The sequence below is a fragment of the Sminthopsis crassicaudata genome, chromosome 4, assembly GCF_048593235.1.
Source record: "Sminthopsis crassicaudata isolate SCR6 chromosome 4, ASM4859323v1, whole genome shotgun sequence".
Classification (NCBI taxonomy): domain Eukaryota; kingdom Metazoa; phylum Chordata; class Mammalia; order Dasyuromorphia; family Dasyuridae; genus Sminthopsis; species Sminthopsis crassicaudata.
Window position 1 is genome coordinate 434,547,679 of NC_133620.1, and position 20,747 is coordinate 434,568,425.

Here is a 20,747-nt window from a genome sequence, read left to right on the forward strand (position 1 = left end):
TTTTCCCATATCCCCTCCAATATTCGTCATTGTTATTTTAACCAAAGTACAAATCTTGAATTCTGGATCTCTGACTATCTAAGCTCCTATCACTATTACTTCTATCCCATTTGCTGCCAAGTTCCCATTTAGATTTCCCGGTTGCTTATTATATTTTCTATAGCACCAGAGTTCCATTGTTTACAGAATTCAAAAGAAGCCTGTTGTAGGTCTCTCAAACTCAACTCGGCCTGGACTGAACTTGACTTATCAGCTTTCTACGTTTGCAGCATCATTTTAACCTATTCAAACTCCTCCATTCAGAGGATCACAGGTAGAGATTTCTGGTTTGACCTCCTAATTTTATAGATGATTGAGCCAGAGAGGTGATGTAATGTTACCTTTGACTGTGACATCATCACATTCGGTTATCCACCATTCCTATTGACCCTTCCCTACCCTAGTTCAAACTTTTGTTAATTGAGTTCTCTCTCTCCTCCTGCCATTTTTAATGCAGAGTTTAGATTATGGCACCCTACTATTCAGAAGTCATCAGTCACTCCCCCTTATCTGCTATAAAGTCTAACCCTGGCAGTCAGTCTGGCTCCAGCCTGTCTTTCTGACCCTTATCTAAAACACTACTTTATTTTCCAACCAGCTAGACTAGACTACTCATCCCCTGAATGCCCCATGTTTTCCTAACTCCGGGTCTTTGCTCATACCGTTCCCTCCCCTGGATGAAACATCCTTTCCTCCCCCCCCCCCTTCTTTATCCTTTAAGGCCTAGTTCAGGTGACACGCTTTTCATGAAACCTTTATTAACGCATTTCTCTTCCTTCTCCACTTCACTAGCAAGTGATATTTCCCAGGACTTTTACTTTAATTATTTATTAAATTTAAATTATTGTTCTTTAAAAAAGTGCTGATTTAAGCGTACTGTCAGGAAAGCTTCCTAACAGGGATGGGTATACAAGAGTGGAATGGGCAAATTCCTCTTCTTTGGAGGTCTTTAAACAAAAATTAGATGGATGTCACTGTCAGATGTTTTGTAGTGAATTTTGTATCACAAGGTCACTGATATCGATTTTCAAAGAACCTCAGAGATCATCTTGTAGAACACCTTGTTTTTCAGACAAGGAAATTAATTAATTTCCCCAAGATCACGTGGGTAGTAAGTGTCAGAGTCAGACTTTGCATCTGGGTGTTTTTGACTTCTGGAGCCAATGTCTGCTTCTGGAGACCTTTCCAACTCTGAAATGTCATGACTCCTTTCCCTCCTCCTACTTGACATAATAGATATTATTATGCCTTTATCCTTTATATACCTGCATCTTCTTCTCTTGTAACGTCCTTGAGATCAGGAACCATGTCGTCATTAACTAGAAAATGTGAAAACCCATTATGGTACCTACCATAGCAAATACCCAATCAATATTGTTTTAGCATTTATCAGTAATAGTCACTTTTTTCTTTTTAAAAATTATTTCTTTTTATTAAAGTTTTTTATTAAGAAAACATATGCATGGGTAGTTTTTCAACATTGACCCTTGCAAAACCTTGTGTTAATAAAGTCATTCTCAAGGGAAAATGATGACCCTTTTCTCTTGCTGAGACCTACACCCCACAGCTGCCCCCTCGTGCCTTTCTTTGTGTATTCCATTCAGTTTGGGTGGATTTGGGTTCAGAATAGGGAATGCCGGTAGATTTTAAGTGATGTCACTTATCCTTCTGGAGTCATGTCGGGTAGGTAAAGCATCTGGACTCCTGGGTGAGTAACAGATTCATTCAGAGTGGACCTGGGAGGGGTTGGAGGACGTATGGATGACTGTAATCCCTGCCTATCCCAGGAATGGGAGAGCCTTGTGGTGGTGAGAGTGCTGCCCCTAAGAGAAGCGCGCACACAGACGTGGCCCTCTGCAGAACGAGAGAGGGCTGTGGAAATGTGCAGCAGTGCACGGTGTGAATGGGGATCTGTGCCCTTCCCAGGCCCCCCCCAAACCCCCGCTCCAGGTCCTTCTTCTCAAAGCCTCCCTTCCATCCCCTCACTCCTGCCTTGGGCCTGCCTTGTTTACATGTGGTTTTTCTCATTAGAATGTGAGTTCCTGGAAGGTGGCAATACCGTTTTTACCTGTTGGCCCCTAAATCCCAGCACTTAGCCCAGGCCTGGCCTGAGAGTGCTTACAAATGCCCGTTGACTGGCTGCCCAAATGTGAGTGTTATAGTCTTCATGCTCTTGCCCGCGGTAGCTCCTGCTCGGTTCTGTTTCCCCTGTTATCTCCCTGACCTGCGGCTCGGCCCTTTCCAAGTTTAGCATCCGTGAGCTTTTGTTTCCTGGCTTCCTTCCTTTAGTCTGCTCACTAAAATAGAGGAATTTGTGATTTTAGCTTTTAAAACAACCCACAGGGATGGGGAGGAAAGGGGGGAATGCCCCTGGCCCATCCGTTAAAAGCATCTGGAACCTGCCGAGAGAACTCCCAACTTTGAGGGGCCTCAGTGGGCTGGCCGCGTTACCCCCCTTCAGTCCCCTTCATTTTCCAGGCCGCTGGCCCTCCCTCTAACTCACCTTATGGCCTTTATCTGGAGGTCAGGGGGCTTCAAAGCCCAAGCCAAAGGCATTTTGTGCTCCCGGGGCTGGATGAAGGGGTCTGGCCCAGAAGCTTCTGTGTGTGTGACCGGTCCCCCGGCCTCCAGCCAGGATGGGCTTGGCCCCTTAGCCACGGGGAATCTGACTTTCTGGTTTCCCCCCTGTTTTCCCTTCCTCTGTGGCCCTTGAAAGACTTGGACCCTGCATAGTTTTGGACCCGTTCTGGGATGTGCCTCAGGTTTTCCCAAGCTGTCTGGGACTTTGTTCCCAAACCCTCCCACCCTAGCTGCAGGGAGGAAATCCTTCTCATTTTAAAGATGTCTGGGTCTTATTGACTAAGGCTTACCCTTGTCCACCCTCCCCCCCCCAGTTCTTTCTCTGTATTGAGAAAGGAAATTTCCCCTTATCCAAACCAGCTTGGGAAAAGTCTGAAAGGGAAGATTCTCAATGGCTCTCAGCACACTCCACCCCCGCCTTTGAGTTTTAGTTTTTCTGTAGGGAGAAATCTTAATTATTCTTCAATTATTCTTCAAATTTTAAACGTGTCGGGAACAAAAAGTAACTTCCTAAACATTGGGGTGGTGCAGCCATTCAGTCCCGGTTGGGTGGGGTTGGAGGGGCTGCTGTGGAAGGAGGGGGAGTAACTTTCTCCTCCCCCTTCCCGTGGAAGGGCTTCGGTCTCAGGTGGATGACTGTATCACGGGCATGTACGTGATGTGCCAAGACAGGTATGTTGTATTGGGGAATTTTGTGGGGAAATAGAGGTTGGATTTAAATGGCTTTTACGGCCCTTTTCAACTCAGAAATTCAGGGAATGCATCGGCTGATGATTTATTGTGTGTGCAGCCCTTATTAGCATTGTGTACAAGTGTGAGTTATCCGGGCCCTGCCCTCCAGGAATTTTTATTCCTAAAAGCCAGGCTTTTATTAGTTTCTTGGTCTTCCCATCAGTCCTGTGAAAAATAGTCCCCATTTTCCAGATGAGAAACTGAGGGTGAAGATTGACTCTCGAGGCCCCCATTCTGCCTGTCCCCTAATTACCTCCCAAAGGAGTCTCGGGTTTTAATTCCAGTATTCTAAGCCGGGAGAATCACTTAATCTGTGCCTGTGTAGAAAATGGGGGCACCGCATTCTGCATAGGGCTCGAAGTGCTACAGAGTGAATTCAGAAACATTTATGGAGACACCTGCAGTGCCAGGAGCACGCCGAGTGTGAGGGTTGTTTGGTTGTGAAGGAGAGGCAAGGAAGACAATTGTTAAATGAAAATAATAAGTAAAATGGTCCTAGGCTATTCCGAGCTAGAAGGGGAAGGGGGGTTCCCTGAGCGGGAGATTTTCAGACGGAAGCCGAATGACCGCCTGTGGGAGACGTTGTGGAGAGCTCAGGCCCAGAGGCCTGTAAGGTCACTTCCAAGGCCAGCGGCCCCCAGTTCTGGGACTGTGGTGGATGTGCAGATCGCTTCCCAATTTATGCACAGGCGCCCCCCAGCACCGCGGAGACCCTCTAGTACAGCTCCCGGGGGCTCCCCGAGGCTTCCCACGTTCACCTAATGGAGCTGGGGGGGCTGCCCTCCGGCAAGCAGGTGCTTCTAGGGCAAGGGTGAGCAGGAAAGGAGGCAGGTGTCTGATCTTTGTCTGCTTCTTAGGCCGGAATTTCGCTGCAAACTTTCCCCCTTCCCGGGTTTTGTGCCCTCTTGGCTTCCAGAGTCCATGAGCACAAAGTCCCGGTTTACTTTTAAAAACTGACTCGCTCTCGATGGGAAAGAAGGGCTCCTTCCGCTGCCGTCCATCCTTATTTACTTCTCTTCAAGTTCCAGAGCAGTCATTACTCTCCCTGTTATCTCAGGCCCGAATAAGCTGTCATCCCAAACACGGTGCTTTGGGCCTGACACTTAATTAAAAGGCAGGAGGTGTTAACTGGGATTTGTACCCGCTTCTCCGAAGAGCCGTGATTTGTGGCTGGGGAGCGGCTGGTGGTCCCACTCCTGTCACCCCCCTGGTGCATCTGCCCTCACCTGCCCTTCCTTCCCCTCCCCCCTCCCTGCCACCGACAAAGCCAGCACGAAGACGTCCACAGCTTTGGCGGCTCCTTCCGGACCGGGCCGTGGTGGCCGGCTGCTCCCCCTGCCCCCCACCCGAGGGGGAGTGCTTACAAAAGCCACACTCTCACGCTGGTCCCTGTTCTCGGGGGCTCTCCCAGTGCTCCACGGACAAGGTGGAGGTCCTCCCCGGGCCAGCACCGGCTCTGAGAAGGCCGGGAGGAGGTGAGGAATCCAATAGGAAAACACTCCTTGCACCGACCCCTCCTGGGGGGCCGCCTGCTGAGTGAGAAGGCGGCCCCTTAACTCTCCGGAGTGAAAGGCTGCATTTAGAAGGGAGACTATGGGGTCTGCGTGGCCAGAGGGCACACAGGGGACCTTTAAGCTTCTGTCCACTTTAAGGAATAATTTCTTAAGTGATAGAAAAATGAATTAGACCGTCTCGTAAGGAGACTCTCAGGTTCCGGTGAGTGTGACCGGAAGGGAAGAAATGGGGCGTGTGCAGACTCAGGTCTACCGTCACCCCAGATTTTCATTGGAACTTTGTGCCAGTCAGGGTGGAGCTTTCCGAGCTCAGCCCCTGGGACACGTGTACATTTTGGTCCTCGTCAGCTGGAAGAGACATTAGAGACTCTGTTTTTAATATTTCACAGGTGTTTTCTCATTTTATGAGGGGACACTAAAAGCCCCCAGGGAGAACTGATCTGTTCCCACACCCAGCCCGACCATGGGCGCTGGCAGAGGTGCCGCATTCTGATCTCACCCCATTATTATTCCTGTGACCCTGGGCCAGTTACTTGGTTTTTCTAGGCCTCGGACTAATCCTCTGTAACATGAGGGGGTTCTCTTGGTGGTTTCTAAGATTCCTTTTTTCTCCAATCTGTGATCGAGTGACAATTGTTGGTAATGAGCCAGATGAGTCTCGAGTCCCAGCCTTTTAGCAACGCCAAGTAAACCCTTACAAGAGCAAACGCTTTTTTGGAGAAGACGCAGAGAAGCTTCCAGTTTCAGACTGTATAGAGAGGCCCTTGTCAGGGAGGAACCATTTTATCAATTCAAACGGCGTTGGACTGGCAGCTCTGAAACTCCGAGGTGCTAAGTGTCCTCCCGTCTGCCTCTGCCTTTGCTTGTCCGGGTCTGGCCCAGCTTCAGCGTCGGCCTTTTCCTTTTTACTCGCCTGAAGCCCGGCCCCTCTCCTCTCCTTTAAACAGGAGTCTGGGCTGTGGTGCCCCCGCCTCATCTCTTCCCGGCTGGCTTCAGAACCAGAAGGAGACTAAGCCCCTCAGGCTTAAGTCGCACAAAATGATCCTGAGTCTTATTCGGGAGACACAGGAGGAAACACTTAATAAGTGCTTACAAGGTGGCAAACTTCAAATTACCTCGTCCGATCACAGCTGCGCTGGGATGACTCTTTACATGTAGAGTCACGTGCGACCTCTGTCACCATTTGTCACATTCCCCCAAGTCCCTTTTGGTTTTGCAACTTATACCTCCAGTGTAGAGTGGATCTCGGGAATGGACAGTTCTGCCGCTGAGGCCGTAGGCCGCAGACCCACTAGGCCAGAACTCCTTAGAGGCAGGGGCTGTTTTTCTCTCCACTCCCAGTGCTTAGTATGTAATGTTGAGTTTTTTCAGTTGTGGGCATCTCTCCGTGGACCCCAGAGGGGTGGGCCATTTCCTTCTCCAGCTCATCTTACAGATGAGGAAACGGAGGCAGGCAGGGGTAAGTGACTTGGCCAGAGCCTCCCAGTTAGCGAGGTTAGCTTTGAGCTTCTGACTCCAGTCCCGGTTCTCTCCCCACTCTGCCACCCGCGTGCCCTTGCAGATAACTTACTAATGCTTGCTGTATTATACTGAACTGCTCCCACTCCCTGTGCTCTGCCCGTTTCCTACTCTGTTCCTGGAATCCTTGACTTTCACAGATGAGCTTTCACCTGCGCTTGTCCAGAGCCAGGCTTTCTTACCGGCTGCCCTGACTGTGCCTCCCCTGACTCCTTTTCAACTCAGACTTGATTTTTTATGTGTTGTCGTAAGCTCCTTGAATGGTTGGGTAAATTGTGGTATATGAAGGTTATGGAATATTATTGTTCTGTAAGAAATGACCAGCAGGAGGAATACAGAGAGGCTTGGAGAGACTTAAATCAACTGATGCTGAGTGAAATGAGCAGAACCAGAAGATCACTGTACACTTCAATGCTGTATTAAGAGGTATTCTGATGGAAGTGGAAATCTTCAACATAAAGAAGATCCAACTCACTTCCAGTTGATCAATGATGGACAGAAACAACTACACCCAGAGAAGGAACACTGGGAAGTGAATGTAAATTGTTAGCACTACTGTCTATCTACCCAGGTTACTTATACCTTCGGAATCCAATACTTAACGTGCAACAAGAAAATTGGATTTACACACATACATTGTATCTAGGTTATACTGTAACACATGTAAAATGTATGGGATTGCCTGTCATCTAGGGGAGGGAGTAGATAATCTGGAAAAACGAATACAAGGGATAATGTTATAAAAAAAATTACTCATGCATCTATACTGTCAAAAATTTTATAATAAAGTGACTTTGTTTTCAATTAAAAAAATGTAAGCTCCTTGAGGTCAAGGACTTTAGTTATATTTTTAGCAATTATTACATTCTTTTTCATTGCCTGATTCATTAATTTTTCTCCTTCCCCAACCTGCAGATCATTTCTTCCATGTTATATGTAAGGTTTATTTATTTATTTATTTTTGCCCAGGCAGATAGGTCCTGTATGGTACTAGACTAGTACACATACTATTGCTAGAATCTTAGTTTTTTCAGGACCCGTCTCAGAAATTAGAAAACTTTTGCTGTCGTTCCACATACTATATAATTTTCTGAATCTGTATTTATATCTATTTTTTGTTCTTTCCTTGTGTGTTGATTTATATATAGGTATTCTAAATGCCTTCTCTAAGTCCTATGTTTACATGCTGAGGAAGCTATAAAGCGGGGGTTGGGAAAAGACTGTCTTTATGTTGTAAGTGTGTCGTAGAGGGAATATGACCTGTGTGTGTGTGTGTGTGTGTGTGTGTGTGTGTGTGTCTGTGTGTGTTTAGAAAATATTTTCACCTAGAGAATAATTGGAGTAGATAAGAGTGCCGAGGGTGGGACTTTTGAGGAAAGGAGATAAAAGGACCTGTGTGTGTGTGTGTGTGTGTGTGTGTGTCTGTGTGTGTTTAGAAAATATTTTCACCTAGAGAATAATTGGAGTAGATAAGAGTGCCGAGGGTGGGACTTTTGAGGAAAGGAGATAAAAGGACGCTTACGGGAACACCTACACTTCAGAAATGGGGAAATGAGTTAACCAAACCAAGAGGAAGTTATCAGACAGGTGAGAGGAGGGTCAGTTTCATAGAAACCAAAGAAGAGAGAATCCCGGAGGAGAGGATGGTCGCTAGGAAGTCCTACAAATGAATAAGAAAGTGTCGCAGAATTTCCCCTAGAGGTGCCATCAGGATCTTGAGAAAGGCAGTTTCTTTCGGTGGAATAACGGAGCTGGAAACTAGATTACAAGAGACGAATGGCTGATGAGCGGGTGCGTGCAGACAGCTCTGTCTAGAAGTTTACAATAGGGACATCTGTGGAGATGGTGGAGAAGGTTGGAAACTTCCAGACTCTCCAGATTGCCCCTACAAACACAGAAAATGAATATAGAGCTGCAAAAATAAAGGGATAAAGGGGAGAAGTAGAGGATGACACTTGAGGGATGGCAGACGTAAGGAAAGGTTATTTTGAGGATGGGAGGAATCGGCTACGGTTAGCAAAAACTTCAAGAACCATCAAGGAGAAATCTGGAGATCTGTTGTTGTTCTGTCTTGTCTGACTATGGCCGCATTTGGGGTGTTCTCAGCAGAGATCCTGGAGTGGTTTGCCATTTCCTTATCAGTAAAACGGAGATACTAAAAAGGCCTACCCGGTGAGGTTGTTGAGTGGATCAAAGGAAGTAAATCTGCTGACAATTTACTTGTGCCAGAGAAAGGTTAGGTCTTCACGGTACCTTGATACAGGAGAGAAATCACTGCCCCCGTTACTTTTCCTGTACTGAGTTGTGATTCTCCTTATTGGGGGCCCATTCAGGGCTCTCTCCTCTACTTCTCTGGAAGGCGGGCATGGACTTCTCTTCCATGGTCCACTGGAATTGCAACAAGGCCCAACGTGAAGACTCTAGGAAGGACATTGCAAACATCTGCTTTTGCTTGGAGTTTTCCTTCCTCTAATGAAAAAGGAAAGGCTTTAGGAGGAAGGAAGCTCTGGGTGCTTGGGGGGAGGGCAGGTCTCGTGCAGCCTCTGGTGCTTGTCCTGCAGGCAGGGACTCCCTGACCATCCTGCAAGGAGCAGCCTTCCCACAGCACTTCTGGGAAGCTCGGTGGAAAGTGCATCCAAAGTTGGGAGCTCTGTTGGGTCCTTGCTGTGTATTTAGCTTCCTCCGTAACCGTGGCCAAATCACTTTGGTTTTCTTCTGTGGATTTACTGTCTGGGGGAGGACGAAGGGGGTACGGGGAGGCAGCCGGGTGGCTCAGTGGATAGAGTGCCAGGCCGGGTCAGAAAGATGTCTCTAACTGAGTTCAAATGGGACCTCACTGTAACCCCGGACAAGTCACTCACTTCGTTGCCTCCATTTCCTCCTCTGCACAATGAGCTGGAGAAGGAAACAGCAGAGCCCTCCAATGAATCTGTCAAGAAAATGCCAAATGAGCTCACAAAGAGCTGGACGAAACTCAGACCTGCTGAATAAGAAAAACCAAATGAGCTGGGCCAGATGAGCTCTAAGATCCCAGAACTGGCCCCGGGAAAGTATTCACCGCCAAGTCCCTTATCCTTTTCTCCACGACTGTGACTCCTGAAGGACAAGGACTATCTTAGCCCTATTTGTATCCATAGCACCTCACGTACACCAAATGAGTGCTGATTAAATTGAATTGAATGAAGGTTGTCTGTGTCCCCCTGGCTGGCCGGATGGTGGCCACCAACTTTAAGGTCTTCCAATAGATGGGGGCTTTGTGGCCGAGGATGCTTGATTATGACAAAGATTTGAATTCACTTTCTTCTCTCTTCTCAGCATACAGCGAGCAGCGTTGGTAGTTCTGGAAAATTACTACAAAGATTTCACCATCTATAACCCAACCCTCTTAACAGCCTCCAAGTCCCGAGCGGCTAAGCACATGGCGGGCCTGAAAGTCTACAATGTAGATGGTATGTGTCTGGAAGTGGCTTCTGAGGTTGGATGCACGGGGGTCGAGGGGGGAGGGGATGGGGGGAGAAACTGTTGAGTTAAAATTTAGAATTAATTTGGTTCCTCCATCCTTTGGTGTCTGTCTTCTATGACGTTCTTATTTCAGATGAGTTTAAGTGTAGGCAAACATTTATTTTAAAAAAAGTATTGGTTAACATTTTACATGTATTGCATAAAGAATCTCTGAGAGTCTAACACATTTTTAAAAAAATTAAAATTGGACACATTTTAAGAATTATAAGAGAATAACCCTGGTTTATATTTCCTCTCTTCTGGGAATATCTTATCATGGAAGGCTTTTACTTTTAAAAGTTTGGAGAAATACTTTAATTTCAAATAGCTACGAAAGTCAGTAAATATCTCGCTAGATCATGCTTCTTTCTCATCATATTTGTAGCAGTGCAGGCCTTTATCCATCCGTGCTGGGAGATGAAGTTGTAGGACTTGGCAGAAGGCTAGAGATAGGCTCTGATAGAGCCTCCCACTCTTGCATGTACCGGAAAAAGTTAATACTCTCAGCAAGACTTAGGACAAATGGGCAGTGTTAAATTCGAGAACATTTTTTGTTTTTATTTTTTAAATGCTCATTCAGTTTCTTAGTCCAATGATAGATTCAGCTAGAGCGTGAATTTTGAAGTTATCCTTTTAGAATCTGTAGAACTTATCAAAAATCTGCTATTAGGTAATAAATAAGAAGGATTCAATATATTCTGCTACACAGAAAGGGAGGGGGTCAGATGTTCAGCTCATGCATGGGCTACATATCTTTTGACTTAACAGGTGCCATTTTTGCATGTCTTTGAGGTGTTGGTATATTTCCTAAAAGGTGTGGCTGCCATGACCATTCCAGCATAACTTTTATTTTCCTTCGTGTGGTTGGTGTCTCCATGTCTCTTGACATTCTTTTTTCTCTGTCTGTCTTTGTTCTCCCCCTCCCTCTCATGCTCTCTCATTGTTTTGTTGCTGAAATGTGATGTTCCAGCTGCCCTTATGGCCAAACTGAAACTTTATATAACGGATGGTAAGTAACATCTTTAGCGCACTCTTCTTTGTCTTTATTTATTTATTTTTTTTACTTTTTTATTTTGCAAACATTTTAATTGTCTAGGATTCTTCATCCCATTCTTTTTCACGTTTCACTGATCCAGTTGGGGTTTTATTAAGAATGTCTTTCCTATCCTAAACTGGGCATATTAAATAAAGATTTAGGAACGCTCCACTCTGTAGGACATTAAATTGGGATTATTCCTTTGGGATTTATGTGGCACTGTGCCAGTAGGTTTCTTATAGGGTGGAGGGTATTGAGAAATGTGCCCTGTGTTTAGGAGATTTAAGATATTAAAACTGTTGCTTTTCTACCACTTTTTCCTTGAAGGCCCAGGGAACAATGCCACAGGCCAGTCTCGGGCTATGATAGCAGCTGCTGCTCGACGCAGAGACTCCAGCCACAACGAGCTATATTATGAAGAAGCAGAACATGAACGTCGGGTAAAGAAACGGAGAGCCAGGTACGTGACTCTCCGCCCCCTCGGTTCAGTGTAGGAAACATTTATTAAGTAATGATATGTGTCAGGTGCTTTGAAAAGCATAAGACATATCTGCAAATCGTTCTTGTTGTTGCTGTTGTTATCGTTAACCCTTATTCCTTCTTACACTAACCTTTTGTTTCCTGAAATAAACTGATTTCAGTAGTATTTTATGAATGCAGAATCTTCTAGGTTTTGGAGAATATGTTCCTAGGATCATAAACTTGAAGCTGGAAGAGAAATAGTCTTGTCCAGTCTTCCCCTTTTAGGAAATATACCAACCCCTCAAAGACATGCAAAAAAAACAAAAACAAAATAAAAAAACCACCCATTAAATCAAAAGCTATAAAATAACACAGAAAGTGGTGGACAGAGAAGAATTAACTATGAGAGAATTTTCGATATTCACAGTCATATGTTAACATAGATCGGTACTGAGGCTTACTGAGATCATGCAAATGGCAAGCATCCCAGCTGAATTTGAATCGCATCTCTCTCCCATTCTAGACCTATCATTCTTTCCGCTGGATCCCACTGGGTTCCTCCAGCATCACACGTTTTTTCGAGGACTGCATTATATCCCTCTTATGCTGGACCCCTGTTCTAGGAAAGACATTGAAAAATTCTGAGAATTCAGAGGAAGATGATGAGCGTAAAACGCCTCCAGTTCATACCGTAGGCGGATTGGCTGAAGGGAACAAGAGATGTTTAGCTTGGACGGGGAAACCTTGAGGAAGAAAGTAGAGGACTGTAGCTTTTCTTCCCAAGCTCTGATGTGAAAGGGGGATTGGATTTGTTCTACTTGGTCCTATTAGGCCGAAGCAGCAGAGAAAGCTCCAAAGCAGGAGATTGAAGTTTGGCGTAGGTCTCATAGAGGAAACGCTTCCTGACCATTGGCCACCTAGGCTGGGGATGGGCTCCCAGAAGGGAATAGGTTTGCCCGTGTTAGAAACCTTTAGGCGGCTGGGTGTCATTGGTACGCACCTTGGAATTCTTGCTCAGGTAGGGATGGGACCTGGTCTCAGACTCTAGGATCCTGTGTTTCTATGAGCGACCTCTCCCGTTCTTTAGGTGGGTTAGAACAAGGGAGGAGGATGTAGCTCTGAATCTCTCCCTTCTTTACTTTGACCGTTCTACCATTTCCGAGTGGGGTTATGTGCCCTTCCTTCCAGAACATAACACGTTTTTAAGAGCCTTATGAACTTGTGGGTTTTTGATGTTAATACCACTTAGAACACTCTCCTATAATTGCACACTGAGGACTCTTCCTTAAAAAGGTTGTATATTTATGAAGTCAAGTGAAATTCACAATAAAATTGCTCATCAAATAAACAAACTCTAAAACGGTGATATTGTGGAAATTTTAGTCCACGGATAAAGAAAAATACAGTAAATTTGTAAACAAAATAAATTTTAAAATTTACAATAAATTTGTTTATCGAGTAAATAAACTATATACTGGTGACTTTGAGAAATTTTTAACCCATCAATAAATATACAGTAAATTTATATTCAATATGAAATAAATTCAAAGCAAAATTTCCAGGAGATTTGTTTATCAATAAATAAGTTATGCACTAATGACTTTGGGAAAATGTTAGCTCTTGAACAAAATGTTGTATTTAAAGCAAAATTTATAGTAAGTTTTATAAGAAACAGACAAAATCTATGCTGTTGACCTTAGGAAAATTTTTCTTCATGGACAAATACGGAAAACCGTTGGATTACTATTATAACTGGTGGATGGGGAAGAAGTAGCTATTAGTGGATTTTTAATATTCACACAGCGCACTCATAATGTCAAAAGTGACATACATGTCTAAATACATATGGGTTATGAGAATGTTGGAGGCTGTAACTTTTAGAGAAAGTAACTTGGAGAAAACAGCATAGAGGAATAAAAATGTCTCTACAGGTTTTTGATGGATAGTGGTTAGAGAAAAATTGTCGATATTTTTGGTATTTCTGGAAGGGGAAGTGTTCAGATAGCCAGAGAGAAAAGGAAGAGGAAGGAAGACTAAAGAGCAAAAAAAAAAAAAGGGCAGGGGAGAAGGCTGAGAGACTAAATTCTGCTTTCTCTCCAGCTTTTGTAGCTTCTCTTTAGGACTTCAGTTCGATTTCTTCTTGAACATCCTCCTGACCTTCATTTTCAGACCATTCCCAGCCAGCATGATACACAAGCTCCTTGCAGGTGGTAATACCTTGAGAGAGGGGGAGCCTCCAACCTCACAGCCACCTGGAGAGTGGACAGGGTCTCTATTTCCTCTGGCCCAGCTTGATTGCATTTGTGAAGTGGCTCATTACTGCTCCCAAGTCCCATTGTTTGATGTGACAGCTTTTCCTTGAGGAGGTTGGGAGGGGGGTGAAAGTAAGAAAAGGAGACCTCTATCCTTGGCTTATTTCCCAGGACTCCATTGTTCAGCCTGAAAAACCCAAACTCTGTAAGCAGAGGACCAGGGTTTGAATCCCGTTCTTCGCTTTTACTTGTCCTTGGTTAGGTAACTTCACTCCTGGCAGTGAAATGTAAAATGAAGGATTTGTACTGGGTAACCTCTGAGGTCCCTTCCCTGTACAGCTGAGGAATTTTCCCCCCTCTTGTTTACTTTTCTTAACCTCATCTATGTTTTCTGTATTTTTATTTATTTTCTTAAATATTTCCCAATTACAATTTAATATTGTTGAGGTGCACAATTGTATCTAGTATAAAAGATGTTATTAAGTACAGCTAGCTCTGACCTGTAACTCAAATTAACTTCTGACAGATCTTTGTTGTTCTGATTCTCAGACCCTGGAAAACTAGTCAGCACTCATATATGTGTTTTTTTAATGAGTCACCATTCTGTCTCCCACCATCCGCGCTCTCCCTCTTCACTTTTTTCTTGTTTTCCCTCCTTTTGGGAGGTTTTCCTCATCCCTGTTAGCATCCCTCTCTAGCTCCCACCCCCAATGATATATTTTGTATTGAAATCAAATTATTTTTCCCTCCTGGTAGAATTTAGCTTCCCTGAAGTCATCCTTTATATCCTTAGTACTTGGTACAAAGCAGGCGCTTAATATATGCTGGTTGAGATTTTTATGGAAATGTTTTGCATAACTTCGCATATGGTTTCTTAATTGTGGGTATGGATAAGGAGAGAATCAAGAACTCAAAAATTTTCAAACCACAAAAAATTTGTTTTAAATATAACTCAGGAAAAATAAAAAATAAATAAATCAAATATAGTATGTGTTGATTGAATTGTGTTGAATTAATGAAGTCACAGATGTGTGGAAATATCAGAGAGAGGATATGTCAGCAGAGGGTTATGTGACAGAGAGGGCGTCCTGGGAGTGGTGGTCAGTCCAAGAGCGTGAGACCACGCCAGGACAGCCAGGCGTTAAAAAGCAGTGTCTACAAAGATACCCTGAGCTAGGAAAGCGTTAGGTGTGTTCTGGAGAACGAGCGGTCGATCTTGGCTGGAGCCGAGCGCATAGGAAGGCAGTGAGAGTAGTAAATAAAGCTAAACGAGGTGGGCCCGTGCCTGCTCGTGGAGAGCCTCCAATCCCGGGTTGATTCGTTGGAATTGCTCCCGGTCACTTCCCCAGGCTCTCGTTCTCTGAAGGGTTTCCTGAAGCAGTTAGATGGTGGCTCCGTCTCTCGGGTCATGCAGTTTGGTGGCCAGTCATTCAGGGTCTTGGACCTCCGCTTTCTTATCTGATGACTGAAGGAGTTGGACTAGATGAGTTTTAAGGACCACACCCACCCTAAATGCTAATGTATATCCCGTGGTAGCAACCATCTTGTTGCTTCTCAGGCTGTCTTCTGTAAGTAAATAATAATGATAATAATAATAGTGCTTTTAAGCTTGTAAAGCACTTTATAAATATTATCTCACTTGCTCTCGTGACAACTCCACCAGGTAGGAGTTACAATTATCCACGTTTTACAGATGAGGAAACTGAGGCACTTAACAGTAAGTAACTTAGGGCCAGCCCACAACTATTAGGTATTGAAGGGAGGATTTGAACTCGGGTCTTCATGATTCCAAATCCAGGACCGCCACCTACCTGTTTGCCAAAGAGACTGTAAGTAAAAATGATAGCTAACATTTCTATAGAACTTACCATGTTTCAGACAACCTTCTGGGAGGTGGGTCCTGTTATTATCCCCATTCCACAGACAAGGAAGCCTGAGGTAGTCAGAGACGAAGTATTTTTCCCACGATCACACAGTTAGTTAGTGTCTGAGACCAAATTTGAGCGAAGCTTTTCCAGACTCCAGTTTTATTCACTGTGCCACCTTGCTGCCCGTGATGGAAATGACAAATGATAGACGCTAACGCTCGTGTCTGTCGGGGCAGCGGGGACAAGGAAGGGAGGAGGGAGGCTGGGCTCTGCGGAAGGATTAGAGACGTTCCGGTTGAGGTGACGTCCTGGTTCCCGTGTTCTGCAGGCTGGTGGTCGCGGTGGAGGAGGCCTTCGTCCACATCCGCCGGCTCCAGGCAGAGGAGCAGCAGAAGGTCCCTGGCGAGGTGATGGACCCCCGAGAGGCAGCCCAGGCCATCTTCCCGTCCATGGCCAGGGCCCTGCAGAAGTACTTGCGTACCACGCGGCAGCAGCACTATCACACCATGGAGAGCATCCTGCAGCACCTGGCCTTCTGCATCACCAACAACATGACCCCCAAGGTAGCCAGCCATCGGGTCCTTCCCCCTCCCAGCCCTTGGCTGTGGAAGCAGCTGGCGCGGCTGTTTCGTTTCTCACCTGAGATTAGCCAGTCTTTATTAAGGGCTGCTGAGTGGTGCAAAGAGCCAAAAGGGGCCGGCCGGCCCTGTCCTCCGCGGGCTTGCATTCTGCTCAGAACAGCCTGCAGACAATAATCACACAGCACGTCTGTCACCTCTCTGAAAGGGTAGGGATGGTTAGGACATCAAAACTCTAAGAAAAAGTAAGTTAAAAAAAGGTTTTTGCTGGGTGTGATCACTCGCACACTTGTCACTTTGCTCCTGGGGCATGTGAGATCCATGGCTTTCTCGAGCTTGCTGGTTCTGAGGTGAATAAGGCTAAGACTGATGGGGTGTCCGTAATCACTGGCACTGACGTGAGCAGGCAGCTAGCTGGCAAGTAGATAGAGTGCGGAGCCTGGATCAGGAGGGTTCGTCTTCCTGTGTGACTCTGGGCAAGTCACTTAACCCCATTTGCCTTAGTTTCCTTATTTGTCAAATGAGCTGGAGAAGGAAGTGGAAAATCACTCCGGCGTCTTTGCCAAGAAAACCGTTCTTCAGATCAGAGAGTCAGACATGGTTGAAAAATAACAAAAATATCGTAAGCCCTGGGAGGGGGCAGAATCAGGGTGTAAGCTGCCTAAGGAGGAGTGAGCCAGCACAGCCAATTAGCAGAGGAATAGCTCTGGGAGTGGCCCCCGGGCTCTCACCCTCAGCAAAATAGAACGGATTCAGTCTCAAAAAAGAAAGGAGGAAAACATGAAAAGATAAATAACATTATTGAAACCACAATAAATGATATCTTTTAAATTTGGTTTTCACGTGTGGTAAGATATTGTATCTACCCACCCATCCTTTATAGTAAAACGAGTCCCTTGTTTGCCTGTGTGGTTAGTGAGGAAGGCACGCTGGGTATGTCTTTGTCAGTCACAGGCAGGATTTGAACCCAGGACGTTAAGTACTGGAGCCAGAATTTGTTCTTCTATGCCAGACATAACTCTTTGATAAAAGAAATGAACATGAAGGCTCGGGGCAAGCAGTCTCTGTAATTAATAGTCCTGAACACCTCGGCTTTGTTGACCTGCGCACCTAAGCCTGAGACGAGCGCTTTATTTTCTCTTATTACTCTCAGGAATCACCCACTGTGAAGATGGCTGATGGACTTTCTTCTCTGATTCCCTCATGTGGAAAGAAATTAAGTTCTTCCTTATTTATTTCCTTTCCACTTCATCTTCCAAAGTTTCCTATCACTGCTGTTAGCACATCCTTGCTGGTCCTTTGTTTTGATCATTGAAAACTGCGTCCTTACAAACATGCTTCCCAGTGATTGTTTTTCCCTTTTTGACTTCCAGACTCCTTTCTGCCATGTCCTCACTGTGTGTTTTAGACCTTCATGGAGCAATGCAGCACATTCTGTGCCTCAGGTCCTAAGATGGCCCGTTCCCCTGGCCCTAATGTAGGTTGCAAACTGGCTCTTATAGAGTACAAACTCAGGGCAGCAGAGTTGCCAGTTAAAACCAGACAGATGAATGAAGAACGTTTTCATCCGTCACAGGCTGCTCTTAGTAGGTGTTGCTTCTGTGAACTTAGCAGGTCAATCAATGAGTCACTCGGTAAACCTTTATTAAGCAACTACTGTGTGCACCCTGGGGATCTAAAAAGACCCAAGACTGTCCCTGCCCTCAAAGCACTTACATTCTAATGGAGGAAACAATAGACACAAATATATATATACATATATATATATATCTGTGTGTGTGTGTATATATATATATATATGTATATGTATGTATGTATATATGAAAGAATTTATATGCAGGATAAATATTTATATAGATTCATGATTTCTCTGGTAGACTTTTCATTGGTATAAATCCAAATCCTCTGTGATATTTCATCCTTCCTTTCCTGTTAAGGGTTTTTCTTTCTCCAACATCTCTTTTCCATTCCATAAACCTAAGCACCAACTGTGTAAAGATGTACTCACTCTCACACACACACACGCACACGCAAAAGAGGAATGAAGAAATTTACAGTCGATGGCTCTGGGGTAGTCCCTTCCCCTCCCACTATGTTCCAGTGAATTGGTAGGAAAACAAGGCGATATGAATGTATTCTAATTGAAAGGTTTTATTTGACTAGGGGGAAAAAGGTGTCCCTGGGGATAAAAATGGCAGCCCAACTGAAAAAGACAGAACCAGACAACAGTTTGATGGTGAGATTTTCTCTTTCCTTGATGAGCTCTTCCTCTTTTTACAGGCATTCCTAGAGCGTTACCTCAATGCCGGCCCAACCCTGCAGTATGACAAGGATCGGTGGTTCTCTAAGCAGTGGACACTTGTTAGTGAAGAAGCTGTCACGAACGGACTAAGGGATGGAGCTGTGTTTGTACTTAAGTGCTTGGACTTCAGCCTTGTAATTAATGTGAAGAAAATCCCATTCATCGTGCTTTCAGAAGAGTTCATAGACCCCAAATCTCATAAATTTGTTCTTCGCTTACAATCTGAGACATCAGTTTAAAGGTTTTATATTTGTTGCTTTAAAAAATATATATATTATATTGTGGGATTTTTCTCTGGTTTTGGTTTCTCTGATGCTGACTGAAACTGGCAGATGACAGACCAGTATTCTTTGACCATCTGCACTTTATTTGGAAGAAGTTAGGGGACGCTTGTCCTGAAGAAAGACAACAAGAGACATGGCTCCGGTGGCTGACCGTCCTACAAAAGCCTTCTCACTTTTTTTTTGCCACAGTCTTATAGATAGCTGTAAACCAAATTGAAGTTGGCGTGTTCATGGGAACCTTGCCTTATAACAGCTGGTCCTCTGTCTCAGTGTCATTAAATCCCGCCTCCCCCATCCTCCACTCCGTCCCCTGGGTCTCCTTCATGTCCCCACAGGTTCCTACAGAAATGCCCATCTTCGAAGTAACCCTCCTGCGTATCCCCACAGGGTAGGTGTAGAGTTCACCCTTGGAACAAAGGGATCCTGAGTGGCCCAGCTTGGTCTGCCTGGCCCGCTTCCCCGTGGTAGGCCATAGGCCATTACAGAAAATGCCTTTCCTTTTTTCTTCTTTGCTGCCTTCTGGTCCTTCAGAGAAGTCACAATGAATAAGTGCACTATCGGATTGTGGCTCTTTCCTCACTCCCATTCCTTACTCCCCAAAGATAACTACTTTGCTCTATTTGTCTTACTTTAACCCTGCTTCCATCTCTCCTGGGAGCACCCTTTGGTCTGTGGTGGTGGTTATTGGCTTTTCTCCTTAGAGCTGGGAGGATTAAGTAGGGTAAAACCCCAGCCTCTGGGACCCCTCTTCACGTGCACTCATTCATAATAGCTACTTAGATGTTCACATAAATCTCCCTTCATCCTGCATCTTTACTCACCTCTGAGATAAGCCATCACCAGGGGAGAATTCCATTCTGATTCAACAAGAGATTATAAAGCACCTACTGTGTCCTAGTGACATAAACTACTAGCTGTGGTTTTAAGATGGGAAGGTTATGACTGAGTGTCATCCAGGTTGGGGTGGAGAGAGGGAGAGAAAAAAAAAAGAAAGAGGGGGGAAAAAGAAAAGAGAATTAGAGAATGAGAATATAAATATACAAACCTTCCTCCAAGGTTGCCCCACTAACAAAGATCAAACCATATCCACTGTAATGGCAGCTAATTACATCCAATTCCGCTTTATTTTCTGACCATCTTCACTGTGTGGCTTTTTGCCTCCAATCACTACAAGGAAGAAAGGAAGATACTTTGGTACCTCCTGTGGTCTTTTAAGTTATTTCTGTGGTGGGATGGAGTGGGAGCAGGTAGGAGAGAGAGCAGTTAGGTGAACCAGAATTAGTTTGCTTACATGTAGCTTGCTTTCAGGGGGCTCCTTTTGTCTAGAGGAGCTGTCTTATAGCTGATCATCAGCTTTGGTGCTGAAAGAAACCAGAACCTGTCAAGCACTGCTGGGGGTGCAAAGTTCTGTCTGTGTCTCAGACAGGGCCATCTTGAAGCAGGAGCATCTTTTGCCTCCAGCTTTTATGTTCCCACCACAGACATTTGCAATTTTATTTTAAAGCATTCAGTATTGTTTTCCAGGTCTTTGAGGTCGTCTGTTACATTGTCTAAAATGATTTCAGCATCCAGTGTGCATTAATTTTAAGAACAGTTTTGTATGTTTTTATGATTGTTTGGTATTTTATGAATCGTTAAAAAATTTGGAGGTTATCATGATACCTGTTACTATCAGACTACATTCTTGGGTTGGCAGTGTTCTAATTCTGCAGTGAAATGGATAATGTTTGACTTTATTCAGTGTCAAAATTTACTATTCAATTCCTAAGACATCGCCCATCTGGCTTTTGTTGGAGATACATAATGTGATCCTACTTTCCTTTGAGATTTTGCCCTCAAAACTGGAAGTTGCTTAAAATGCTCAGTCACCTTCTCAGGAAATATATTTTGTAGTGTGGGAATGGGATCTTAGTCAAGTGCAGGAGAGATGGGCAGCTGCTGGATAATAAACATGTTTGCTTTTAAAGGGCCATAGAATCCCATGCCTTTTAAGGGGATGCTAGCAAGACAAAAGTTCTAGTCCTTAAAAAGAATCCCTTTGTGATATTAATCAGCCTTTTCATAGCTAACCTGGAAGGAGC

General features: G+C 44.7%; 1 protein-coding gene across 2 annotated transcripts in view; it reads left to right on the top strand.

The window, feature by feature from the left end:
• Positions 1-19,659, top strand: part of VANGL1 (VANGL planar cell polarity protein 1) — a 57,137-nt gene extending 37,478 nt beyond the window's left edge. The window contains exons 5-9 of one of the 2 annotated variants that reach the window (XM_074263157.1): positions 9,699-9,832; positions 10,855-10,893; positions 11,248-11,380; positions 15,831-16,065; positions 18,361-18,669. In XM_074263157.1, the coding sequence (XP_074119258.1) occupies positions 9,699-9,832; positions 10,855-10,893; positions 11,248-11,380; positions 15,831-16,065; positions 18,361-18,621 (802 nt within the window). In that variant the 3' untranslated portion in view covers positions 18,622-18,669. Of the gene's footprint in view, positions 1-9,698; positions 9,833-10,854; positions 10,894-11,247; positions 11,381-15,830; positions 16,066-18,360 lie in introns of both variants that reach the window. The other variant, XM_074263159.1, reaches the window with a different exon arrangement.
• Positions 19,660-20,747: the final 1,088 nt, after the last annotated feature.